Source organism: Pagrus major, chromosome 3 (assembly GCF_040436345.1).
Source record: "Pagrus major chromosome 3, Pma_NU_1.0".
In the NCBI taxonomy this organism is placed as follows: Eukaryota; Metazoa; Chordata; class Actinopteri; order Spariformes; family Sparidae; genus Pagrus; species Pagrus major.
Genome location: NC_133217.1, coordinates 1,815,668 through 1,841,179, shown reverse-complemented (window position 1 = coordinate 1,841,179; position 25,512 = coordinate 1,815,668). Strand labels below are relative to the sequence as shown.

The 25,512-nt window shown below is 41.4% G+C and overlaps 2 protein-coding genes across 2 annotated transcripts in view; one reads left to right on the top strand and one right to left on the bottom strand.

Annotated features, from left to right (window-relative positions):
- tmem65 (transmembrane protein 65) overlaps positions 1 to 11,267 on the top strand; it is a 30,156-nt gene extending 18,889 nt beyond the window's left edge. Inside the window, exons 2-7 of the mRNA XM_073463308.1 lie at positions 3,487 to 3,531; positions 4,108 to 4,175; positions 4,329 to 4,383; positions 8,272 to 8,314; positions 8,726 to 8,831; positions 9,399 to 11,267. Coding sequence (XP_073319409.1) covers positions 3,487 to 3,531; positions 4,108 to 4,175; positions 4,329 to 4,383; positions 8,272 to 8,314; positions 8,726 to 8,831; positions 9,399 to 9,527 — 446 coding nt within the window. The 3' untranslated portion in view covers positions 9,528 to 11,267. The remainder of the gene's footprint in view (positions 1 to 3,486; positions 3,532 to 4,107; positions 4,176 to 4,328; positions 4,384 to 8,271; positions 8,315 to 8,725; positions 8,832 to 9,398) is intronic.
- Positions 11,268 to 18,121: 6,854 nt separating this feature from the next.
- Positions 18,122 to 25,512, bottom strand: part of LOC140993423 (protein MTSS 1-like) — a 53,727-nt gene continuing 46,336 nt past the window's right edge. Inside the window, exons 11-17 of the mRNA XM_073462851.1 lie at positions 25,220 to 25,459; positions 25,148 to 25,160; positions 24,006 to 24,043; positions 23,613 to 23,865; positions 22,369 to 22,536; positions 22,004 to 22,160; positions 18,122 to 20,628 (exon numbers count right to left, since the gene is read on the bottom strand). Coding sequence (XP_073318952.1) covers positions 19,973 to 20,628; positions 22,004 to 22,160; positions 22,369 to 22,536; positions 23,613 to 23,865; positions 24,006 to 24,043; positions 25,148 to 25,160; positions 25,220 to 25,459 — 1,525 coding nt within the window. The 3' untranslated portion in view covers positions 18,122 to 19,972. The remainder of the gene's footprint in view (positions 20,629 to 22,003; positions 22,161 to 22,368; positions 22,537 to 23,612; positions 23,866 to 24,005; positions 24,044 to 25,147; positions 25,161 to 25,219; positions 25,460 to 25,512) is intronic.

The following is a 25,512-nucleotide window of genomic DNA, read 5'->3' as shown; positions in this document are numbered from 1 at the left end:
GACTGGGCTGAGGTGTGATGACCAACTAGAGAAGCGACTGTTCGTTTTAAAACAACAATGGCGGCTCCTCAAGACGTTAGCGTAGCTCCTTTAGCATCAGTTATATCAGAAGTGGAGAGTTTATTTAATGGAATGAAGAACAAAGAACGGCACTGAAGGTATTTTCTCAATGGAAAAGATGTTTTCACTCTTCTCTCGACTGGCTTCAGAAAGTGTTTGGTTTACCTGCTGGCTCCTCTGGTGGTAGCGTTCCCCTGCTGTTGATCTGATTGGTTGAAGTTAACTTGTGATCGATGGTGATAGACTGCCAAGTGTTTTCCCTTTTCCAAGCAGTTTATAGTGGCGCCTTTCCAGATGATTTTGTCTAACGAACCATCTGGCACATCAGGTTAACAGAGGCAAACAGTATTTGCTCTACTTTGGAAGTAAAATCATCTCTGGCAGGTAAAGTAGTGAAAGTCACAGGTGTGTTTCATGTTGAATCACAAGCTGTGGTCAGTGATGAGCAGGAGGTATGGTTGTGTGGTTTGTGTTTGGATGGAGTCGACTCCTAAAATAGACGCTGACCTTTCCACAGCGACGGTCGTTCAGAGAGGTGTGATTCTGTCCACGCCGCTGCTGCCTGTTTGTTTTGAAAGATGAGTCTGGCCTCTGGCTTCTTTATGCGCACACACACACACACACACACACACACACACACACACACACACACACACACACACACACTTTATTTTTGCACTCTGACAGGAAAGTTTGGCGAAACTTGTGCGAGTCAAGCTTATTAATACTTAGACCCACAAGGAGGTCAGTAAAATGATGGACTCAGCACATTTATCTTGGGCTGTAATTGATTTATTCCTGTAATTGGTCTCTGGCCCAGAATGCACTCTGCTCCAGTGACCCACTTCTCTTGAGTCAGCTCAGTGTTTCCCCAGGGTGCTCGACACAGCGGCTCAAGTCGGCTGCTTCTCCGCGGCTCTCTTGCCAATTAAATCAGACGGTAGACCAAAGCAGGATGAGAACTTCCTGAATCTCCTGATGTAACACAGACTCACTCCCTCCTGCCATTTATTTTACTCAGAACTGCACTTCATTTGACTCTGTGCGGTCATTAACTGTCCACTTTCTGTCCACTTCTTCCAGTGTGTCCTCTCAGCTTCCAGCCGGGGCCTGGAGAGTTTTTCAAACAGAAACTTATTTATATCTTTTTTTAGGTCCTCAAAGTTTTGGCCTCATGTCTAGAGAGCAGTGAGAGTTCTCCTCTCACTTTAAAGGTATTTGTATCAGATGTTTAGTTAAATCAATTACTTCTAAGGGAGTGTGATTAGAAACGGCTTCAACCAGTTCAATTTTGTGCCAACCGACTGAAGCGGTGTTTGCAAACTCAGACTGACGTCCACAGGAGAGAACTCCTCATTAACGAGTTGGTGCAGGTTAAGCTGCAGCTCATTAGCGTTACACTCTGTGTTTGTTGCCCTGTTAAAGTTACTGCATTACACTTTTAATACAAACCTCCTGCATCCGTTTCAAATGAAAAGCCCTCTGGTGTTTCAGTGGACAGAAACCCTTAATTTCTTAACCAGGCTTTTATTGTGAAACTTTATTATGAATGTGTGGTGGGAAACTCATTGACTTGCAACGTTCACACATGCGACAACTGCCCAGTTTCATTCAGATCAGGTTTTATTTTATTTATCATTTTGATGTGAAACTTCAGAAGAAGACATATTGAGTTGTTGTAAGAAAGGAAAACATGACGTATCACAGTTGCCCTGATGGACTGTAGTGCTGCTACACTCTTCTTTGGGGCGGCCGAGTCACTCGCCACATCTTATGGTGAAATCCTGTATTACCAGCCTTATAATAAACCGGTATGCAAGTATAAAAAAATAGGCCCAACTCTACTGGGTATTGCTTGAAGTGATTAGATACCGGTGCCAACGTACTACCTGACCAAAACAATGCTTTCTTTTAAAATACTCACGCTCTTCCTACAAATTCATTTTCTGCATTTATCAAAATACACCAAACTTCTCAAAAGCGTGAGTGTTTGATAACGAGCCACATTATGATTTAATGAACGTATCTTGACACACTGCTGGTAAACGAGACAAAAGAATCTGTCAAAGATATTTGACAACTTTTTTAGATGCACGTTGTGGAGCCTGGGAGAGGAGCAGATGATTGGGACTGTGATTAAACTTGTAAAGTTTTTAAAGTTGTGCTCAAAGGCATTATGTTGTCTGTCTGTCCATCTGTCTGTCCCAGTCTTTTGAACTCGAGAAGGCTCCAAAGTAATTCTTCAAAGTTGGCACAAACCTCCACTTGGACTAAAGGATGAATGTATAAGAATTTTAGTGTTTTTGTTCACAACCACAAAAAGAAAAACAACTCAAATGTCTGCTCGGGGTTTTGCAGCAGTTTTGCCCAACAAATCAGCTCTTGGAGAAACTCTGACTGGAAAAAATCCACATCCACCAGATTATTCCTCCTCCTGACAGACTTCAGAGACGAGGACTTCACCACAAGAGCCGGCCACAACGATCTTACGCCAAATCTGGTTTATCTCTTCTCCACTGACCAAAAAACTGTAGTGGCTCTGAGACACTCACTGCGAATAAACTTGGTGTGTCCAAGAACCCTTAAATCACAGTAAATTATGTGATATCAAACAGACTGAGCTTTGAAAATGAGAATCATGCAAGTTTTCTTTTTGTCTCAAGCAGCAAAAAAGTTTGAGGACGTGTTCGAGTTAATTTACAGACAACAACATTGATGCTTTAAGGATAAATTGTGCAGCTCTACCCCTCTGAGATAATTAAAAAAGTTTAGTTGCTTCTGTTTATGATCCATTTGTGAGTTCTGTTACAATTACAGAGAGACATTTAACAACTAAATGTTCCACAGCAGCAGATGATGCATCTTTAAAATGTCTGCTGGCATTTAAAAACAACACTGACTGGCATAATGGAGGCGCCGACAGTAAAGGTCACATGGAAGAACACATCAGGACTTACAAAAGTTTATGAATTGATGCATTTTGGCACTTTATGTTGAAATGATTAATGTGTGGCTGATTAAAAAAACAAAAACGGATCATTTTGAAAGTCTCATCCGTCTCTGCAGCACAGTTCAGTTTTTCTCTTTGACACTTTCTTCTTTATTTAATAATTGAAGTTGGGTGAAAAAAACAAATGATAAACACCTGTGTGACCCTCAGAGCTGGTGACGGATGATGGTGCTGTTTTTCCACCATTACACAACACTGTGTGTGTGTGTGTGTGTGTGTGTGTGTGTGTGTGTGACAAGAGCTTTACTCCATCGGAAGTTTCTGTGGAGCCTCGACTTGAACTGTAGATGGTTGAATGTAACGTGATGAGTTGCAGCTGAGCAATCTGCGTCTCCGTGTTGGTGCAGACGCTTACAGTCAAACCTCAGCAGTTAATGAGCCTACGTTTGATGTGTTTTGATGTTTTATCTTCTCAGAGACCCTGGAGCCCTCGCCGCCGACTGCAGCTCAGATCAGATATGGTGAGAGATTAAATCTGACACACACTTACAAACACACATTAATCCTCCATGTTTTGGAATTAAATTGCAACGTGAAATTCCTCCGTCAGTATTTCGATGATGTGAGCAGATTTACTTTTTAATAAATACTTTCAGAAGTTGTTTTGTGTTTATGTTGGAAATGAAAACTGTTTGTGTGACTGACCGGACTGTAATTAACTTACTGTCCGTCACTCCATCAAATAACAGTTCTGTGAAGTCTGAACGTCAGATAGACTCGGTTCAGTAACTGACCTCGTAATCAGACTGCACATCACTTTGAAGACAAAATGAGTAGTTTCCAAAACAAGCTTTATCCACAGTGGGAATCTATGGATTGAAAAAATCGAACACGTTTCCTTCACATTTGTGGAAAAATGATATTTGTGAAATTAAATGCACATGTGATGGTAAAAAGAAAATTACTGTTGGTGTATTAAATCTGTTCATGTGCGATCCAGACTGATGAACGTGCTCAGTGCAGTTCACAAATCTAAATGTCAGATTATCTGTTATCCTCCCAGTGTTGTTTATTGACTTGGTTCTGTTTGTTTGCAGTTTTGTTACACAACGCCATCCCCTTTGTTGGATTCGGGTTCCTTGATAACGCCATCATGATTGCAGCAGTGAGTGAATTTATTTACACAGCGATGAAGTTTAATTTGAGCGGAATGATTTGCAGATACGAGTCGTCGTTATAGATGAAATCTTCTTCTGTCTGCTCGCTCCTCCTGTGACAACACTGAGTCTGTTCTCCTCTGTTCTCCTCTGTTCTCCAGGGAACACAGATAGAACTCTCTATCGGAGTCACTCTGGGGATCTCCACCATGGCTGGTAAGAACAGAAGGAGGAACAGAGCAGGAAGTCTGCAGTCGACTCACAATGAAACCTACATGGTCTTCTCTGCTAACTTTCTTCTTTTTTTATTATTGATTAAATAGTTAATTAACAGAAAATCAACAGGAGAAACATTGAAGTCATTTATCAAACAAAGCTCCAAACATCCTCTGGATCCGTCCTCTCATCTTTGATGGTTTTCTTCTTTACTCTGCTGTATACAGCTTAAAATTGAATACGTGATAATGTGCAGTATATATATTGGTGTCTTGGGTGTGTTATTGAGACCTTGAATACTCTCTGGATCCCCCAGCGGAAGATAATTTAATTCATTAATTCGTTGGATAATGAAATTAGTCGAGGCTTTTGTATTTATTGCACCTGTTTATCAATCAATTCCCCAAGAAAGGTTAAACAATACAAGACTTTAATTTTCTCCATCCAGGTTCAAATATTTACTTTGTGGACGGCGGCCTGTTTTTAATCATCGCGTCGTTCTCTGGAACGTTTTTGTTTGTGCGTGAAATGTCAAGCATGATAAACTCTATTGTGTAAATGTCGGCACTATCGTGATTGTCAAACAATGACACATAAACACTCAGACATTTTGTAGGATTTAAATTGTTTTACCTCATAATTTATCATCAGAAATGTTAGTTAATTATCTGCAGTTCTGTGTTTCAGATCAGAATCAATTAGTGGACAGAAATCCTGTTTTTTAAAGATCTTGTCACCAGGTCAGAGCACCTGACTCATGATTACGTAAAGTCCTGTCCAGGTTTGAAGACTTGCCACCTCTTCCGTCAGCCGCCACCTGGAGGACGTCCTCATTACTCGTATAGCTCAGGTGATGTGATGCCACCAGTTGTATGAAATTGCAATGAAATTTTAAGTTTTGGCTCGTCGGTTGTCCTGGACGCTGTTGCAGTTTATTGCAACACTGCCTGCTGTCATCATGGCTGCTGTTCTGGGTCTCGGTTGGGGTCTTTATTACGCTGTGAAAACCATAAAAGCGCTGGAGTTTGCCTCCTCCCTCTTTTTGCCACGAGATTATTCCGTTTCCATGGATACTTGGCTCCAATTTCCTCTGCAAAGTGCAAATCAGAGGCTGAAGACGGGCTCTAGATCAATAGCTCTGCTCTGACGCCTCTATCCATCCCGGCACTGCTTCATATTTGTTTCATCGTCTTCCATCGTGCAGAGATGCGCAACTGCTTCTGTATTTTTTTTTTTTTTTTATTTGAGGGGAGACCTTTTCCAGCTTTTATTGCTGGCTCTTATTTCATCACCCTGCACTTTCAGTGTCACACATTATCAGTGTCAAAAGGTGCTGGTGAAAGGAAGCAAGATAATATTGCCTCTCATCTCTTTTGCCAGCAAAGAGTTTTCCTTTGAAAGGGAACTCGGATTGAAGCGGCCATCTGGAGTTTTAGTACCCGCAGGAAACTCTGTGCATGCAGCTTCAAGCATCGCTGCCGTTAATGCCTCCAGAGATCCACCGAAGGCAAAGCAAACACATCCTTAGCACCTTCTCGCTTTTAATGGCCGTGAACAAATGTATTTTCTACCGCATTGTCAGCCATCCCCTGTGGAAATCCAACACACATTGTGAATTATTCATAGCTGACAAGTATGGTTGAGTACATTAACTGGTATTGTTATGAAGCCGTTTGTGCTGACAGTGAAACCACAAAGGCAGCCGGAGTAAGAAGCTGACTGGAGTCTTGGTGGTTTTCCAAAGGTGCTCTTTGATCGGAAAAAAAGTTTCACACTCTCTCTCACTCCTACTGACTCTCATCTTGTGTTTTGCTGCTTTGATCTGTTGTTTGGACGCCCCTCTCTGCTTTTCATCTTTTTATATATCCAGAGATGTATGTGGGCCACTTGGCATTGTGTTATTCGCTGATTTTTGTTTTGGTTTTCATGTGTGGGCGAGTTCCCGAAGTTTCCTCAAACGGGAGCACATTGGAGGGACGACACAGGCTCTGAGGATGGTTTACAGCCTCAACATCAGCCAGTTATTTAATACATTTAACTTCAATAATCCACCTTTCCATTTATTTTTGGACACTTATCAGGATTCAGTGGCAGCAGAGAGATTTTTCTCCTCACTATGTCCTCCACCTCTGCCTGGCACATCCAGAGGCTGTCCAGGACCAGATGTGATATCGCCTGCAGTCAGTCATGGGTCTGCCTGAGGTGGTTGGATCATATCAGGAGAACCTCTAAAGGGATGCATCCTTGTCAGATGTCTGACCCACCTCAACTGGCTTCTTTCACTGCAAAGGTTTTACTCCGAGCCAGGACTGTGTGATACGACGGAAACTCACCAAAACAGTGTCGGTTTGTGTTTCTACAATCACCTCTGGTTTGTTCAAAATAAATCCTCAACTCACAGAGTATGATGTGAAAATTTCCGGCTCTACATGCAGATTTTCCCCCGCTGCTGATGCCTCAGTCTCTCTGTCCACCTGCAGTGTCTCCTCGTCCTCTGAGTCACAGTCCTGGTCTGAGCTGCTCCACGGCTAACTGAGCTACGTGCTGATGGCAGCTTGTCACAACAACCAAAGATCAGGCCTCCAGGAGGAGCGCCAGGATTTGAAACCAACTTTCATGGTGGCTAAACCGTGTAATTACAACGTCACGTGGTGCACCGGGGCCCAAAATGACATTTTCCCATAAGCTTACATTGCGAAAGAAGTTCCTGTAAAACGGTGGATCGGATAACGCTTTGCATTTTTCTGCACGGCACTGATTCAGGCGAGAAATTTGCATGAAGGCAACACAAATATGTAGGAGGGGGAACACGGCACAGAGCAGTGTAACTCTGAAAAGAAGAAGGACTCGGTCCAGCCAAGACAAAACGATGAGCTCGTACAAAAAACAAATGTCTACTTCCATCGCTTGGACGTGGTGTGGGTGTCAACGTCTAGTGTGGACCAGAAAACCAAACTTTCAAACTTTACATGTCGTCATTTTCTATCAAATATACTGAATTTCCACACTTCACTGAATAATGAACTAGTTCATACGATTTGTCATCCAGTCATCTGACATCTGAAGGCTGAGAAAGGAGGAAAAGTGAGCAGTGAAAAGCAGTTTGTCAGAGAGAGGGACGAGACATGATTTGTTCAAATGGGGATAACAGCATGCACTTTGGACTGTCTGTCCTTGAAGGCATCCTTAGTGGTGCATTCAGTTGGACAAAGTGATGGAAGCAATCAGGTTTAAAAAAAAAAAAGAGAGAAGAGAGCTCGAGAGAGAACTTCAAACCTTTCTCGTGTCCGCTCACCTGGTCAGTTTCTGGGTGAAGTGGCTGTGAATGGTCGCACGTAGCCGAAACTATTTCCAACATCCGCCAGGAGACTTTGCAGAGAGGCTGACAGTTCTGTGAACTTCAGTCCGTCAGATTAAGATCGTCCCTGATAAGAATTCAACCCATCAAATTGCAGATTTCCGTCAGAGATTTCGGTCCCAGCAATTCCAGAGGAAAATTAAAAACAATCAGAAGCCGATGGTTGCAGAAGATTTGTCCTTCAGGCGCTCAGATTCTTTCACTGAGGTCAGGAGAGTCTCAAATTAACCAGAGCGATGGGAGGAGGGTTCCCACAGACCTTGAAGATCCTTTTGAAGTATTTTTGATTTCACTTAACAGCTCTCTGATCTCAACCCCAACCTCTCTCTCAGGAAAGCCCTGAGAGATCTGCAGTTTTTAAAACATGCACATTTTGAGTCATTGAATTTCAAACGAGGTGCCGTAAATCAGTTTCCAAATGAATGTTGGAAGAAACAGTCAAATCCCTCATTGTTTGTGAAGTGTTTTCTGTCTGTCACTGTGTGTGTTTCAGCAGAAATCAAAGTGTTTCCCTCTTTGTGTTTTTGCAGCTGCAGCTCTGGGGAACCTGGTTTCAGATTTGGCAGGTCTCGGGTAAGCAGCTCTGTAAACCGTCTCTGAGGGTTCAGTTTTATTTTGAGGTAGACGTGAAGTCTATTGAAGACTGATGCAGTTCAAGGTGTAGTCGCTGTTTGCTGCATTCTTCAATTAAAACAGGAAATGAATAAACTGAGGTTTCTTTTTCTTGTTTTGCTGTGTGTGAATTTATGCTTTGAATTCATCCATCACATTTATTTTTTCTGTCTTGTAGCACCTTTTATTTCCTCCCCAGGTTCTTACACACTATCAAACTTACTCTTAGTATATTTTGGTCCTTTTTTGTTTGCGAACCTGTTCGTTTTACACTTTCATCCTCAAGATAAAGCAACACATTCCTAATACAGACGTGTGCTATGGGACGATGAAGTGATTGTTGTTGATTTAAAGACAGGTGTGTGTGTGTAGTCTTGCAGGTTATGTGGAGGCTCTGGCTTCCAAACTGGGGATGCAGGTTCCAGATCTGACGCCCAAACAGGTGGACATGTGGCAGACGAGGGTCAGCTCGCACATGGTGAGATTATGATATGTATTTTAAATTATTTTTATAACCTTGTTATGCTTTTAATAAAGAGCCAGCAGCAACGGCGATCGAGTCTTTGTCACCTACTAAAGTAAATGCCACCTAGTCAAAATTCTCTGATTCTGACTATAAGAAAGTGAAGAAGGAAGGAAAGTCTGCTGCTGCTAAAGGAGACACATCAGTGGAGACGTATGATAACGGGGAACCACTGACAAAAAAAAAAAATGAAGTGAAGGAACGAGACTGGCAACAAAATCAGTGTCAGCAGTCTGCAGAAAGTGATGAGAGATCAAATCTGTGCATCTGGAGATAAAAGCTTAAAAGGATGCAGCACCTGCAGCTGTAAAATACATTTACCTGGAAAAACACATTATAGCTGTCGATGCAAAACATGACTCAGGGTGTGTGTCTCTTCTGTATCACAGCCTTCTGACAAACTACTTTTATCCAGCTGACGGACCTCTGGAGCTTTTTCATTTAAGCATTTTAAAGTGAGAAGATCACGAGCGAATGATTTGTGCTTTCAGCAGGATGATCTAAACTCCTCTTCTCCTGCAGGGTAAAGCCATCGGCATCACTATCGGCTGCATTCTGGGGATGTTCCCGCTGTTTTTTCTGGGTGATGATGACGAGAAAGAGAAAGAAGCAGAAGCCTGCAGCGACACGACGACGTCAGATTCTTCCTAACAAGCCAGTACAGCTGCACATCACCGTCACACCTACAGACTGGACACTGCTGCCGTCACCTTTAAAACAAAGTATTTACAGTTGGATGTTTGTGTGTCCTCGTGCTCAGGCAGCGTTCACACCCCCTCAGTCTCCACACGCTCTCAAGCTGTTGGTGTAAACTTCACTGGCTCATGAATTTTAGCTGCAATCGTAACTTTGATTTTAGCTTCCTCTGATGCACCGAGCTGTGGTATTCTCACACCGTCTGCTGCGTCAGGACGTGCCGGCTGTTAATTCAGTATGTCAGTTTCATCGGAGGTCGCATTCATTTAAGAATGATGTGAAACGACGGGCGCCGGACGAGTCTTATCAGTTCTGATTCTGTCATCGTTCAGTGTGTTTGATTCTCGTTTAACTGCTGAAAAAAACATCGTAAAATTGGCGAACTTCCTCAGTCGGGTATAAAGCAATATATTTGTATTTTATTTTTAATGAACAATGCACCTGAATTAACACTGCGGTGCATCAGTGTAACTTTGCAAGGAATAGCACAACAGCTAAATGGCTCTGATGGCTTGCTCAACTAAAATCTGACTACAAAATACTGTTTGTACTCACAAATCTCAAACAGTACGAGACAAGTTTAAAACACTAAAAATAAAGAAATGTAGAGGAAACCCTGCCTTCAAATGATTATGACTTGGCTTTAGCTGTATGTGGAGTTATTCCACCTCAATTGATCAATCTTCAATCTGATTTCACCCTGGACTTACAGCACCTCTGCACTTAAAGGGTAACTCCACCAATTTCACACAAATCAAGGTGTTTACAGGTCTTGTGGAGCACCACTGCGTATGTGAAAATAGTGGTAAGGAAGAGGAAGCTGCAAAAAAATGGACAATTAACTCTTTGCACATTGCCAGTGGATGGACGGGTTTGTCTTTGTCATTGTGTCACGTTCACCATCACAACTGCACCGGTAAAACAGGGAACAGTAGAAAGCAGCAGATCATATACCTCATCACAATACATCCAGGAGATGTTAACGTGTGTAAAGTTGGTGGCGTTACCCTTTAATGCGTCGGTGTACTCTTTCAGAAGTGATCGTCAGATGGTTGAACAGCTTCACGACCATCTGCTTTACTACATTTGACTACATGTCTGAGCTGCTGCCTCGGGCGTTGATTAGAGGAGTCGTCGGTGTTGCAGCTTAATTATTCTCATAAATAAGATATTTGTTTTTCCGTCTCAGTTTTCGGATGCGTGTTGTGAACGCTGCCTGAGCGGCTCCCAGGACGGGAAGCGCTCACCTGTCTCACCACCTTCAGACCACAGCTGTGATTTGGACTCTTCCGCTTTGCAAATGTCAGCCTCAGCTGCTGATTACAACACGGTGTCAGAACATCCTCAGAGGAGCGAGACTCCAAATAAACCAATTTCACTGTTTACCAGCCAGCCAGAAGCTTCCAGGTGAGACAGGTGGTCGTTTCACATCCTGACAGTAGAAACACAAACTGTATACAGACCGACTGTTGGGACGACATGTCATGTGTTCAACTGACTGCTTTTAAAGCACATGAATTATATTCAGTTACTACTTTAACTCCAAAACACTATTTGGGTCAAAAACAACACATTTCTCTCATCACTCGAGCTGAAACAGTCAGCAGAGTATCAGCAGGTGGGTCTGTGCATTTTTAGACTTTAACCAAAAAGAACAAAAAACAGTGTAAATAAAGAGAAAAGGTGTGAACAGTGTCCACTGCTACCTCGATGGGAATATTTTAGGTGTTTTGCATGAAGAACTGATGTAGCTCTATAACCAGACCTTTTATTTCTGTATCAGATGGTTTTTAAATTTTTGCTGGAGAGTCTTCAAATGTTTTGTACGAGTTGATGAGCGAACGCGGCGACAAACACTAAGTTACTATTTTTAGTTCTGATGTTTGCGTTCCAAGGTCCCTCCGTACTTCTGTGTGTTTCTTTCCATCTTTTTCTTCTTTACTTTTCACTCCTTTCTCTCTCGCAGACACTTGACTCAACTCCAGCCGTCTGTGTAATTAGTTTTTCAGCACGCGTTTCGTCAGACTCGACGCTCCAGATGGTCGGGATTTGCCACAGAAGACGGTGGAGTCTAAAACAGTTTATGCCATGACCGGTTCAGTTCAGTAGTTCTCAGCGATCTCTGTGACTTCTCCTCTTTCTTTCTTAATCTTTCTCTTTCTCTCTCTGTGTGCTCTTCTCTCTCACACTCCAGCTGTCGGCACACAAACAAGGTGCTTTTTGTAAATATGTAGAATCCAGCAGATCCTTTTCACCTCGCTGCATCCAAACTCACCCTGATCCCAAAAATGTCGTATAAAACGTCTTTGAATGTCAGGATTAGGACTACAACTAACAATTATGGTCATTAATGACTAATATATAATATAATTATTGATAAATCAATCCATTGTTTATTCTCTGAAACACCGCTGCCCAAACATTTTCCCTTGAACAGCCAAAACTGACCCTTGATGATGTCACACGGGCCAAAAGCAAACAACCGTTGCTTTGTAATGTATTGTAAGAACGCTAAATAGGATCCGAAGTTCTCTGAAGGCTCATTTATGCTGCATTTACATCTTTTTCAAAAGATATAACCGTCACTGCCCACAGGCAAATTAATTAATAATTTGTGATCCTGTGTTTTTTAAAGAACATTTTTCAAATTGAACCTCATGGCGGTCTCGCTTTGGCCCACGAGCCCTGCTTCAAAACGTCCGAAAGTAAAAAAATAAATAAAAATTTCCCAATGTGATCTTTGAATTCTCAACCCACAGTCCAAAACCCAAAGATGCTGAACTTAAAAACATATTAAACAATAAATTCTCACAATAAGAAGCCGTAACTGGACATTTTTTGCTATTTTTGGTTGAAAACTGATCATCAGAATTTCCTGTTGATTAACTTACTAATCAGCTGAAAGTTGAATTCTCCATGTATCATTTCTTCACTTTATTGTGCTCTCAAAATTCCCCACAATGTAAAGAAAAAGTCGTTCTGACGCTTGTTTCTGTGAACAATCCTACAGAGCAGCAACGTGTCACTTTTGATAGTCTCGTATATTAAACATGTGTCACATTACTGCTCACCATAGATGGTACGGAAGCCCGGAGGGACAAGTGAAGGTTTTTAATGACTTGAGACCTGCTGGGGAAAAAAAATCCAGGGTAATCTTCATAACTTCCTTTTTTTTTTTTCATCTGTGAAAACATGTTAAAAAAAATTTGTTTTTGCATGTAAAAGAAAATTTCAAGAAAGGATTTTTTGTTGTTGTTATGTGTTGAACCGAGTGAGATGATAAAAAGTTTTGGCAGTAGAACTTTAAAAAAAATTTTTTTTGTAAGGCTGACTTTTTTCAGTGTTTATTTTCTTAATACTCATTTTGACCACAAGAGGCTGAAGTGCACCACAACGCCGTGTTTTTAATAGGACTAGAAACATTGTTTTCTTCGAGGGGAGTTTAATTTCTCTCTAAAAAATAAACAAAAGATGCATCTATTTTGTGTTAGCAGGTTAATGTAACATTTAAAAAAATGAGCCTTACAAAAAAATAATTCTCCTGACGACGAAACTTTTTTTTCCGCCTGGTTTCACACATGAAGAAAAAAAAATTATCCTGAAAAAACGCTGGTTGGCAAAAAATATATATAAATAAATAAATTATCCTGGAAACAAAATGTTAAAATGGATAAATTAAAAAATTAAGGAACCTCGAAAAATTATCCTGGAAAAAACTTTTTTCCCACCAGTTCTCGAGTCGTAAGCACAGGAGAGAAAACAGTTTAGATGAGACTTAGAAACTGTATCACCGGGAAAATAATGTTATTTGAAGGTGGTTTTGTCTTCGCTTCCCTCTGGGCTTCCGTAGCTTTGATATATTTTTGGCCAGTAAATGAGAAAACTAACTCGTTTGTTTGATCGGATTACATCTGTACAAATTGGGGATTTATGCCTAAAACAAGTTCATAAGTAAAGAGAGACGCTGCAGTGAATTAATTTACATATTTAAAGAACAAACAAGGTTTCATTGTTACTGTTTACAATAATTAAATCTAAAGTTTACTGGAAGGAAAGTAAAAGTTCTCACAACGCTGGTGTTGCTCGTGAAGAAATGAACAGATTCATAATAAAAGCCTCTGGTCGTCTTCACATCACTGCGATTACAAGAGAAACATCAGTTATCAACCACTGAGTGTCTGTTATCAAGAGAAGAGTGACTGAGTGGCTGATTCACTTCAGTAACGTCACAACTTTAGTTTCCTCACAGGTCAGAAAGCGTGCAGAAGGAGAACGGAGTCATTTCATGCCTTGAAAAGTTTGAAAATTACCAAAAGTTTGTGGGAAACTATCGTAATAATGATCGATGGAGCTGCTTTTTAGAGTCGGCTGTTGAACATTTCTCATCCTGCAGCAAATATCAGAATCTGTAAATCTTTAGAGACACGGAGCTCTAATCCTCCACATCCTCCAATCAAAAGGAATTAAAGTTTGGAAAGAGTTCAGCGCGACAGAAATGTTTGAACAACAAAAAAACATTTGAATGATTGTTTGGATCCGACTGCAGAAGATTTTTAAGTTTGTTAAACTGGATTAAGTGTAAAATCCTCGAGGGAATTAGTCTCATCCTGTGGAGGAGCAGCAGACGTCTGTTTGAAAAGACGTGGCACTAAGTAATGATAAATGACGTTTGTTACCCTCGACAACCTGTTTTTGTATCATCTCATGTTTGTATATTTTTTCTAAGGTGAGTCGTGTGATGAGCAGATTTTTATGGTTTTGTTTCTCTCCATTATTGCAGAACTGAGAAAAGAAGGAAAGTTTTGAAGCGTATGAACAAACGTGTGTGATCTCCTCCAGTGTGTCTGTTAAAGGGATGCTGTGTTGTGCTGCCACCTTGTGGTCAGTCTGAGCAGGAGCAGCGTGTCGTGCACTGATGCATGTCTGTACTATAAACCAGTGACGTTGAAGGATTCTGTGGGATGCATTTTGAAACATGCTGTGCAATTTAAAATGAGATGATAATAAATTTTGGAGTGTTTACGTCCGGCTCTGCTTTACTCTGAAGTTCCTTCATTTTTTTAATTTTTTGGAAACTGAGCGAGTGATTTTTTTTTATTTTTTATTTTTTTGAGGAGGCAAGAAAAATTATGAGAAACTAATGATTTTTCTTGCCTCCTCAAAAATGATGATTTTTTGAAAAAAAGGTTCTTCCTGAATTTTTTTTAATTTCCTTCTGAAAAAACTCTCCTGATTTAAGAAACGAAAACACAAAACAAAAACACTCCTCCAAAAAAATGTCTGATTCATACAATAATTTTTTTAATCAATTTTACAGATGGAAAAGAAAATTCCCTGATTTTAAAAAAAAAAAAAAAAATTTGAAAAAAAAAAAAGTTAAATAATTAAAATGTATTTTAAAAATAAATTGAAAAAATATTATTGAAAAAAAATTTTTTATTGGATTCACATGGCGAAAAAAATCTGAATTTATTTTTTCCTGAAAATTTAAAAAAAGAGAAGGAAAAAAATGGGGGAAACATCAGTTTCACACATGGACAAGATGTCCTCAAAAATTTTTTTGAAAAATCCTCCTGAGTTAAAATTTTTGGGAAAAAAAAAAGTTTTAGCAAAAAAAGTTTTTTCACACGGGGAAAATATCTACACTTTTTCTTTTTTTGGAAGGAATACAAATTCAGATTTGGGACATCCTCCTGGATCACTTTCACACATGGAAAAAAATTCTTCTGAAAATGTCTTTTTGTTTTTCACAGATGAAAAAAAACAAACAAAAAAACTTCTCAGCAGTTCTCAGGTCATAAACACAGGAGAGAAAACAGTTTAGATCAGACTTCATCAGATCACCAGAAAAATAAAATTCTCTCTGGCCCTTCAGGGCTTCCGTATAGATCAGTGGTATCTTATACAGTAAGAAAAAACAAACCACATGTCGTCAGTCATCAGATGCACATCGTATGCTACGATTTTATTATTTAGCCAAAACAGCTGGTATACATAGAAAATAGGAGACAGTTAGTATTCAGGAACATAAAGTTACAGGATCCTCGAGAGTCGCAGGGAAACAAACCGCTCGGCACGGTCAGAATAATGATGATAATAATAATAATACAAAAGAAATAAATAAAACGGGTTGCCACAGACAACTGACAGCTGTGTGTGTCACAGCAGTAGATCAGTCTGATACCTTCTGGGTAATGTAGTTATATTGATGAAGTCCTCCTACATACTGAAGTGATAACTCTGATATCTGCTCATCAAAATTTGATGTTAACTGTTGTGATGCGTTCAAGGTTAGTGGGAAATTTCATCGTCTGAGTTGACAATTTTACGTTCATGTGCTTGTTTGAAAAATATCGGGATAACGTGAGCACCAAAAATCTGCAGTAAGACTTCCACGAGAAGACTTAACAGGCTTTACTGAATCATGACCGTATTATTACATCATTAATTTCTGTTCCATTAATAAATAATAAAGTATAGTCGATAACAGCAGGATCAGAGCAGGTCCTTAGAAAAAAAACATTATTATACTTTTCAGAAGGTCAATTAATTGAACTCCAAACAGCATCATGTGCATCATCATATTTAATTAAGGATATTTCTGGTTCTTCGGGGCTTTATCGCTGAACTTCCTCTTAGTCTCAGATGATTCCCTTTAGTCCCTTCTGCCAGCTCAGGCAAGTCGAGGCTGGTTAATAATATTTGCTCCTGAACTCTCTGTGGGTCTCAGGTTTTAATCATATTAGTCTCGGCTCAGCTGTGGGAAAATCAGATTAAGAAATCTCAGAAAATAAAAGCCCATAAATCACATCAAAGCATGTTTTTCACCAAGACGTAGTCCACACGGGTGCTTTCGTAAACTGAGTTTTGAAAAAAGGACGATCGTGTGCGTACCGTTGTAAACAGGAAGCTTTATTCTATCACTCCAATTTTTTGCGACTTTGTAGATCAATTCATCCCTCAGGATTTTAGTGCTTTTTAAAAAAAACCAGTGTTTAGGAGTCATATTGAAGAGGACAGAAACAGATTTAAAAGAGTGAAATAACTTGTACTTGTGATAAAAGCTGCTGTTTATGTTAAAGAAAACAGATTTTTGTTGCACACAATATAAAAATTAACTAACTTTCTTAAAATAACAATAAATTAAAAATGAGTTAACATTTGCTGACAGTTGTTAGTCGTCATATGTTAAATATGTTGGTAGGATTAATTGTAAATGAGAGTTAAAAAGAGAATCAAACTTCATTTTCAGTTATTATCTGATGTTACATGAAGAGAAAGTCGCTGCATCAAGTGACAGTTTCACCCAGATGTGTAATATTTAACAACTTAGCACCTTAAAGAGAATAAAATACAATAAGAGAGAAACCCAGGGCATCGTGTCGCATATACTGAAGGAGATTTGGCAACTTGTCTCAAATTAAAAATCTAAACGTTAAAATGCGGAGACACACTGACAGCTCAGAGACAAAGATGGCCTCCACACACGCTCAGGACCGGACGAGTGATTGTTGATCTAACTTGAGATGATTTTTTTCTGACCAGATGAAGTTAAATGTAAAAACTCGTCCGTATTTTCTGTTTCTAACGGATGTGATTCCTGATAATCACTCTTCTGATCCTCAGCGCGTGTCGGCCTCACTCGGATCTTCATAAACACGCACAGTTACTGAGTCCTCGCAGGCTCGAACGTTCAGCTTCATACGCTTGTTATCGCTTCGGCCGCACGATCGTATTCGTTTTACCTGCGCCGGAGAAATGAACAAGTTGGAAACGGGTATAAAACAGACAGGATTCAGTCGTCATACAGGGCGTCAAACTGCTGTCACACAAAAATATGAAACATTAATGAAACAGATCAGACGACAGGCAGCATCTAAAAACACGTTCCGGTCCGACAGAACCGGACCGACGGAGGGAGAAACATTAGATCCAGTAGAAAAAAGCAGCCTATTGTTTTTGTTCAACTGAAAAAAAAAAAAGACAACATGCATATTAAATATATTTGTTAATATGTTTATATGCTCAACAGGAAGAAATGTGTAAAGACACAAAATGGATGAAAACATGTAAATGAATAAATAGGCTACATAAATAATTTGACTTGTTTTGACTCCATTTAGTAGCAACAGGGAAGTTTTGTCTAGTTCAGCTTTGTTACGCTAATTACCCGCTAACACACGTTAAGACTTTCAGCTCATCGGGTTATTCAACATTTAGCTATTACAGGTTTATATATTTGTTGCAGTTGTACATGAATATCAGTGCACAGCAGGGTACGCTTTGAGATCTGTTGTAACCGTCATTTAATCGCAGCTTAACGGAGGATTTTCAGTCGGCTCACACACATATCGGCCTCATCTGGCACCACGATGGAGGTCTGCAGCAGAGAGTTGACTCTCCGTTAGCTAAAAACCTTGTTACGTGTGTAGAAATGTTCATTAACATCGAAACAAAACAATTTATTTTTTAATTTAAGTTAGCTAAATACTTGTCAAGTTATTATTAACATAACAAAAATATGACATCAGTGTACTTTGAGTCGTGTTGAGAGCCACATCGCATGTTCCAGAGCTAAAGACCTCCAAAATGGCTGCCGGAGGGAGCATTGAACCGCCTGAAAAACACTTTATAAACTGGACTGTTGGTGTTCGGTGGCTAGTTAGCACAGACGGTTTAGGACTGAAGCAAGCTGGAGACGACACCGCGGTGCTGCCTCTGGGTCGGTTCCCAGTTATGTACTGGGACAGGGAACCTGCCGTCTCCGGATCTTGTCTGAGTGGGGCCGATAGTAGAAGTTGTTCTTATTAGCGATTACTCGTCCTCAACCATTTACATCTGTGCCAACTAAATACACCTCACCGTCAGCACACTGGCTCCGCTACAACAGACCAACACTAATCCACATTACTCCAATTAACTCTAAGCTAAGTAGTAACACGGAAACCTGTCGCGACAACCTCTATTACTACCATGGACTGAAGTACAGCTGATATATAGTTGGTTAAGAGTTGAACAGTGAACAGTCGTGGAGGCCAACAAAGTCACAGATCAGGTCCGTCTGCACGAGAAGCCGTCATCGAATTTACATTTTTCAAAACATTCAAAGTGCTTTGCAGAAAATCAAACGCTGTAAGAAATAATTTATTTCTAATACTTTGATTCTCTAAGCTTAAAATAAAATAAAACACTGCAGGATGTTGTTCTGTGCAGCTGACATCAGACTTTATCTACAAGTTGTTGGCGTCCACAGTTCCTGATCTGCTACCGTCTTTATAAATCTAATTTAAAAGCCAAAATGATTGTTTATACCGGGGCAAACTTTAACAACATGCAGGTCGATCTACTGTTTGTGGTTTTAATAACTGTAACAACTTAAAAACTCTTTAGTTGTGAACGGTCACGCTCTTCAGTACGCTACCTCACATATACAAATACTCTTCCAGGTTGCGTAGAAGCTTCGTTCTCTATCGAACATCCCATCGATGTTTTTTTACAGAAAGAAAATCCAGCATCGTTTTAATTAAATAGAGAAATATTTAAGTTAAATTCAGCACACAGGCTTTTGGCACCTTCAGTGGAAAATGGGAGACTACGGGGATATAAAAGGACGAATGACAAAGAAAATGTACAAACACATAAATATGTACATACAAATAATGATTTGATCTTTTTTGAAAATACTCCATCACTCCTTCCAATTCAGTTTCATCTTCTTCTCCGTCATCGACCGTCTCTTCGTCCCAAAACTTCACGCGTTAACATCTATTCAATGTTTAATTTAAGTAATTTCTGCTACAAGAACGAACTTGTGCCACAAACACGTCCTTTCACACGTTTTCCTCTCGTATGCTGAAGTTGCCCAGCGGAAATGATCTCAGATCAGCATCAGAGTTCCCAGGAGCAGTTTTTAGGGGGAAACTGGAATTAGTCACATGTAATACTGACTGTTTACGAGTTACAAGAGGCTGAAGGGTTTCATGTCAAAAGGAAAAATTGCTTCAGTCAGTTTTTCCCAAAAAAGAAAATGTATCAAGATTTCCACGAGGATCAGTTTGTTTTGTTCGAGCTGTGATCCTAAAACTCTCTGAGCGACGTCTCCTCCACACCCAGCTTTGTTCAAGTCCTCTCAAAACCACAGATGGAAAGGTCGTCGTCCCTCGTTAAACACTTTGGCCGGACGGTGACGGCGCCAAGTTTTTAACCTAAAAACAAAATTTGGCATTTCTGTATTGAACTCACTGCTCCGTGATCAATTTAAAAACCGATCCTCGATCAGAGTCTCCGGGCAACTTCCTCCTGTCCTCGGCGTCCGTTTGATGTCGTAGCTCCCTTAGCGATATCCATTTTGTGTCCCTTTTTTGCTGGGATGCAAAATGGCTCAGTCAAACCGACAAGTCTCAGTGAATAATCGGCGCTGACCGATCGTTGGTTATCGCCCTCTTGAGCCGGACGCCTCGTCGGATGGCCACCAGGTAGTCTTCCACCTCGCTGTACTCCGTCTCCTCCAGGAGCTCCGGGAGAGGCCGGCGCTCCCACTCTGACACCCGACCACCGGGCTGCGGCGGTGGGGTGGGAGGATCCGACCCGTCGCCCTGGTGCTTTACCTCCCATGGGACGGACCTCGGCGACAGAGTCCCGCTGCAGCCCGGTGACAGCGGGGTGGTCGGGGGGCTGAGCGGGGTTCTGGATGCGCTGCCGTCCTCTGACGCCGCCCTGCTGGGGAAACCCGGATGTTCGGGCACCGTGGGGGTCTTGACCGGGATCATGGGGGGCTTGATGGGAATGGGGCCCAAGTTGAGGCCACCAGAGGGTCGTCGCAGGTTGGGTTTGGAGGACGGCGTCCGTCGGATGGTGGCGACCCCCGGGGTGATCACAGCAGAGGGGTTGGAGGGCAGCCCGGCAGTGGAGGCGGGACGTTTGGACTGGAACATGCGGCGGTACGACTGACTGATGTCGCTGTTTCTGGGGATGGTGCAGGATTTATCGAAGTCTGACGACTGCTGCTGCTCGCCGTCCTGATCCACCCCCACAGAGTAGTAGTCACAGTCAGACACTACAGAGACAGAAACAGTTTGATCACACCACTCTTCAGCACAACTCAACATCTGAGAGACACGAGCTCAGGACAAGAGGAAGGTTTAAAAATGGTTCAACGATTTGAGTTGGTGAGATGTTTTTAAACTTTGTGTGATGTGACGTTATTTCACAGAGACGACTACAGAAGCCCTGAGTGATGATTTTTTTCTGGTGATTCATTTTCTGAGTCTGATCTAATTTGTTTTCTCTCTTCTGTTTATAACTCGAGAAAAAAGGTTTTGCCGGGATGATTCTTTTAAGTTCCTTGATTTGTTTTTCCATCTGTGGAAACATTAAAAGAAAAAAGAAAGAAAGCAAATCTAAAATGTGTGAAACCGAGCAAAACATTTTTTATCCAAGATTTTTTTTTTTTTTTATTCAGTTTCACACAAGAAAGAAAAATTCTCCCCTGAAACATTTTATCCACAAAATGTTTTTTTTTTTTTAAAGCTTTTTTTTCATGTGTGAAACCGAAAACAAAAAAATCCCCAGAAATGTTTAAAGAAATGTTAACTTGCTCCTAAAAAAAAGTAAAAATAAAAAATTCTGGGAGGGAAAAAAAACTATGAAACCAAGTGGGAAAACATTTCTCAGGAAAAACATTTTCCCCACGTGTGAAACTGAGCTAAAACATTTTTTATCCCAGATTGTTGAAAAAGAACACAATTTTTTTTGGTGTTTTTTTTTTTAAAGCTCATTTTTGTAAGTGATTCTTTTTGTAATACTCATTTTGACCACAAGAGGCTGAAACGCACCATGAAGTTCCTTAATTTTCCTTTTTCCATCTGTTAAAACCTGAAAATATAAAATTCAGTAGTAAAAAAAAAATGTAAAAAAAGTGGGGGGAAAATTCAGGATCATTTTTTTTTCTTTCATGCGTGAAACAAAGTGAGGAATAAGAATTTAAGGATTTTTTTCATGTGTTAAACTGAAAACAAAAAATTCCCCTGAAATGTAAAAAAAAAAAGTTAACTCACTTCTACACATACATTTTTTTAAAATAAATAAATTCTGGGAGAAAATGTTTAAATGTTTTACACATGAAAAAAAAAATCTCCTAAAACATTTTCCCCACTTGATTTCACACATGGAAAAAACAAAGATTTTCTCCTGAGAAAGTTTTTTGTCCTGATTTTTTTTAAATGTATTTTTTCCACATGATGAAAAAAAAGAAACTTAGAAAAATCATCCTGGCAAAACTTTTTTTTTCACCAGTTTAAGTCATAAAGACCGGAGAGAAAATGGATCACCAGAAAAAAAAAAAAAAAAAATCCTCACTTGCCCCTCAGGGCTTCTGTGTGTGTGTGTGCGTGCGTGTGCGTGCGTGTGCGTGCGTGTGTGTGTGTGCGCACCTTGTGAGGGGATGGTGTCCTCCGAGCAGCAGGGTGTGTTGGTCTGGCTGCTGTAGCCGCTGGAGCCCTGCAGGGAGTCTCTGCTGGAGCCGTGGATGTCCAGCTGGAGGCCTCGGGCCAGAGCTCGGGCCAACTCCTCGTGGGCGTCCCGGTCCTCCTGACAGCACCAGCACACACACACACACACACACACACACACACACACACACACGTATCCACAGCATTAGTTTGTCTTGTCTCTACTGTTCATTTTGATCTCTTACTGTCAGAAATTAATTACTAAAGTTTGTCCAATCACAAAGATGCTAGAAAGTCACGTGACCGTGTTTCCCAAATAAAACCCTTTTTTTAAAACACTGTCTGACCTTGTGTGACATCACAGAGTGGCTTCCTTTAACCCCCTGTGGCTCCTCCCCCGGTGTGGTGACATCAGCGCCCTGGTGGCTGCTGGGATCTGTAGTCTCTCTCCTGTCCTTGCTCCTCTTCAGGGTGTTGACCATCGACTGGTCATATGGGCCCGGTTTGGCCCAGTCCTGCAGACAGACATGATCCAGAACAACGCGACGTCACACTTTTGGCTTTCCTCAGTTACAATCACATTAAACTGAATCACTTTTGGAGGTGGTCATGAATACATTTTTGGTTTTATAACTTTTGAAGGGACTGAAATATGAAGCACCAATCAATCGATTGAGACACGATTAAGAAACACCACAACACAGTTACATTAAGGTGGTTACGCCATCGATTAATAACTATTTTTGACAATGTTTGGATCAATAATGTTGTAACCTTCAGAAAATAACATGCATTTACTGTCAATATACCAGAACTAGCAAATATTTGGGATTTTTTGATATTTTACTGCACAAACAAATTGTTTTTACAGATCACACATCAGTCAAAACCTGGTTTTATAAAAGCAGCAGCTTGAATCTGACCACAAGAAGTTTTAAATTATGAAATTTAAAAGAAAAACTAAGAAAGGGATCATTTCACTGAGTCCTCCAAGTACATATCATGGATCTTAACATGGAAATAACATGTCAGATATTAGTTCAGACAAATAATGTGCCAAGGAACTAATATTAATATTTATCTAGTATGCAAATTTCCTGAAACCAACAAAAAAACAGGCTCAATAAGGAAATCAAAATATGTTCATAGAGTGAGTTTTTCAGCTCTGAAGTTATATTTGTTTAGATCTGTAGCACGCAAAATTGGATTAAAGCTGTTTGATTTTACAAACGTTCATGAATTAAATAGTTTTTTTTTGAGAAAATCCATGAAATGCACGAGGAAGAGTTGGGTGAGTCGGCACTGAAATGACCCGCAGTGTTAAACTAGTGGAGAGATGCTGAATTATTTTAGAGTCTGCTTGAAGCTGACGACAGTGTGATGAGATGAAACAACATCACACGCTGATGAAATGTCTCCGCGTGGTGTTTGTTTTCAAAGTGAGCGAAGAAAGAAAGAGACACTGCAGGCATCAGATGAAAGGACATAAAGAAAGAGAAAAGAAAGTAAAAAGAAAAAGTAAAAAGAAAAGAAGGGGTTGGAGGATGAAGGAAGGATAAAGAGAGGCGAAGGACGTCGGGGAGGATCAAACCTTCCAGGACGGGACTCTGGACGACGGGATCAATCCGAGAGGCAGGAACTCTCCTGATTGGCCGGAGCCTGAGCGAGACCACGGCCAGGTGGGAGAGACAGACGAATAGGAGGGCGAGGACATGGGGGAGGTGGTGGTGGAGGAGGAGGAGGAGGTGAAGTATGGAGGGTGGAGGAGGTGGGTGTCCTGGGCCTGCAGTACCGCTCCGTGCAGACAGAGGGCAGCGTGATGGTCAAAACCGTTTGACAACTGAAGGTGAGTGGGTGAGAAAAACAATTCAAAAATCAAAGATGATGGTCGTGACAGGAAACATAAAACAGGAGTGTGTGTGTCACAGACGTGTGTGTGTGTGTTTTCACCTGTTGAAGCCCAGAGCTGTGTGAGGGTGAGGAAGAGGAGGAGGAGGAAGAGGAAGGCTCCTCATTGACAGACTGAGCAGATAAAGGAGAAGCACAGGACCAGCAGGCAGCAGAGCCATGCAAAGCAGAGACACAGAGGGCAGCCAGGAGGACGACAAGAGACAGAGAGAAGCAGAGGAGCACGTTAATAAGAAGGAGGAGGAAGAGGAGGAGGAGAAGAGGGAGCACATTAATAATAAGGAGGAGGAGGAGGAGAAGAGGAGAAGTAGAGAGAGCATGTTAATAATAAGGAGGAGGAGAGGAAGAGGAGAAGCAGAGGAGCACGTTAATAATAAGGAGGAGGAGAAGGAGAAGAGGGAGCACGTTAATAATAAGGAGGAGGAGGAGGAGGAGAGGAGAAGCAGAGGGAGCACGTTAATAATAAGGAGGAGGAGGAGAAGAGGAGAAGTAGAGGGAGCACGTTAATAATAAGAAACTGAAGAAGTCCAGATCAGAATCGGACAAGCAGAAGAATCTGCAGGTAAAAGGTAGAAGCAGCAGAAAGGAGGAGGAAGAAGAAGGAGAAGGAGGAGGTGGAGGAGGAGAGGAAGGAGAAGAAGGAGCAGGAGAGGAAGAGGAGGAGAGGAAGAGGAGGAGGAGGAGGAGTGGTGGTGAATGAAGCAGCAGCAGCAGGTTCAGCAGGTGGGATGAGAAGCTGAAGCTGTGACAGAACAAACAGCTGTTTTCTAAATGTTCTTCATTGTTTCAGGCCGGTGACTCTACGTCAGAGTCTGCTGCTCGATAAGTTACAACACGATCTCTGTGGCTCAGATCACCGTACAAACACTTTAACATGTTTCAGTAACCATAATCGCAGGTAATTGATGAGTTAGCTGTTTTGGAACGGTGCCACAAATGAAAGGATTAATACAAACAAAGGAAAATAAATGAGTGAGTTAGTTGCAGCACTAACTCGGGTCGAGCCTGTTTTCTTTCTGAACCACAGATTATTATACTCTGCAGAGAATAAGTGAGCATGACGTCTGTCTGCAGGAGACCCTGTGACAGCCAGGTGACTCAGCACACACACACTCACACACACACACACACACACACACACACACACACACACACACACACACACACACACACACACACACAGCAGCTTCCAGATAATGAACACAGTCTCCTAGCAACCTGTGGGGATGTTCTGACCTCGGCGGTGGAAGTGGATCAGAACATAACAGGGAGGACAGAGAGTGTTTACACAGGTGTCTCCTCACCTGCGAGCTCTCCGGAGGCATCGGTGAGGGCGACTTGGACTGGAAGGCGTCCTGAGAGATGAAGCCGGAGTCGTGGGAGGAGACGGAGGAGAGGCGGGCCGGCGTCTGCTGGGGGAGCACCGAGGAGGAGGAGGAGGAGGAGGCACGGTATCGGAAGTGGGAGGTCGGGGAGTGACAGTGAGAGCCGCTGGAGCGAGAGTCGCTGCTGTTCACGCTGTTCAGGCTGCTGCAGGGCGGAGAGAGGAAGAGGAGGAGGGTTACAACGGACAGGAGGCCACG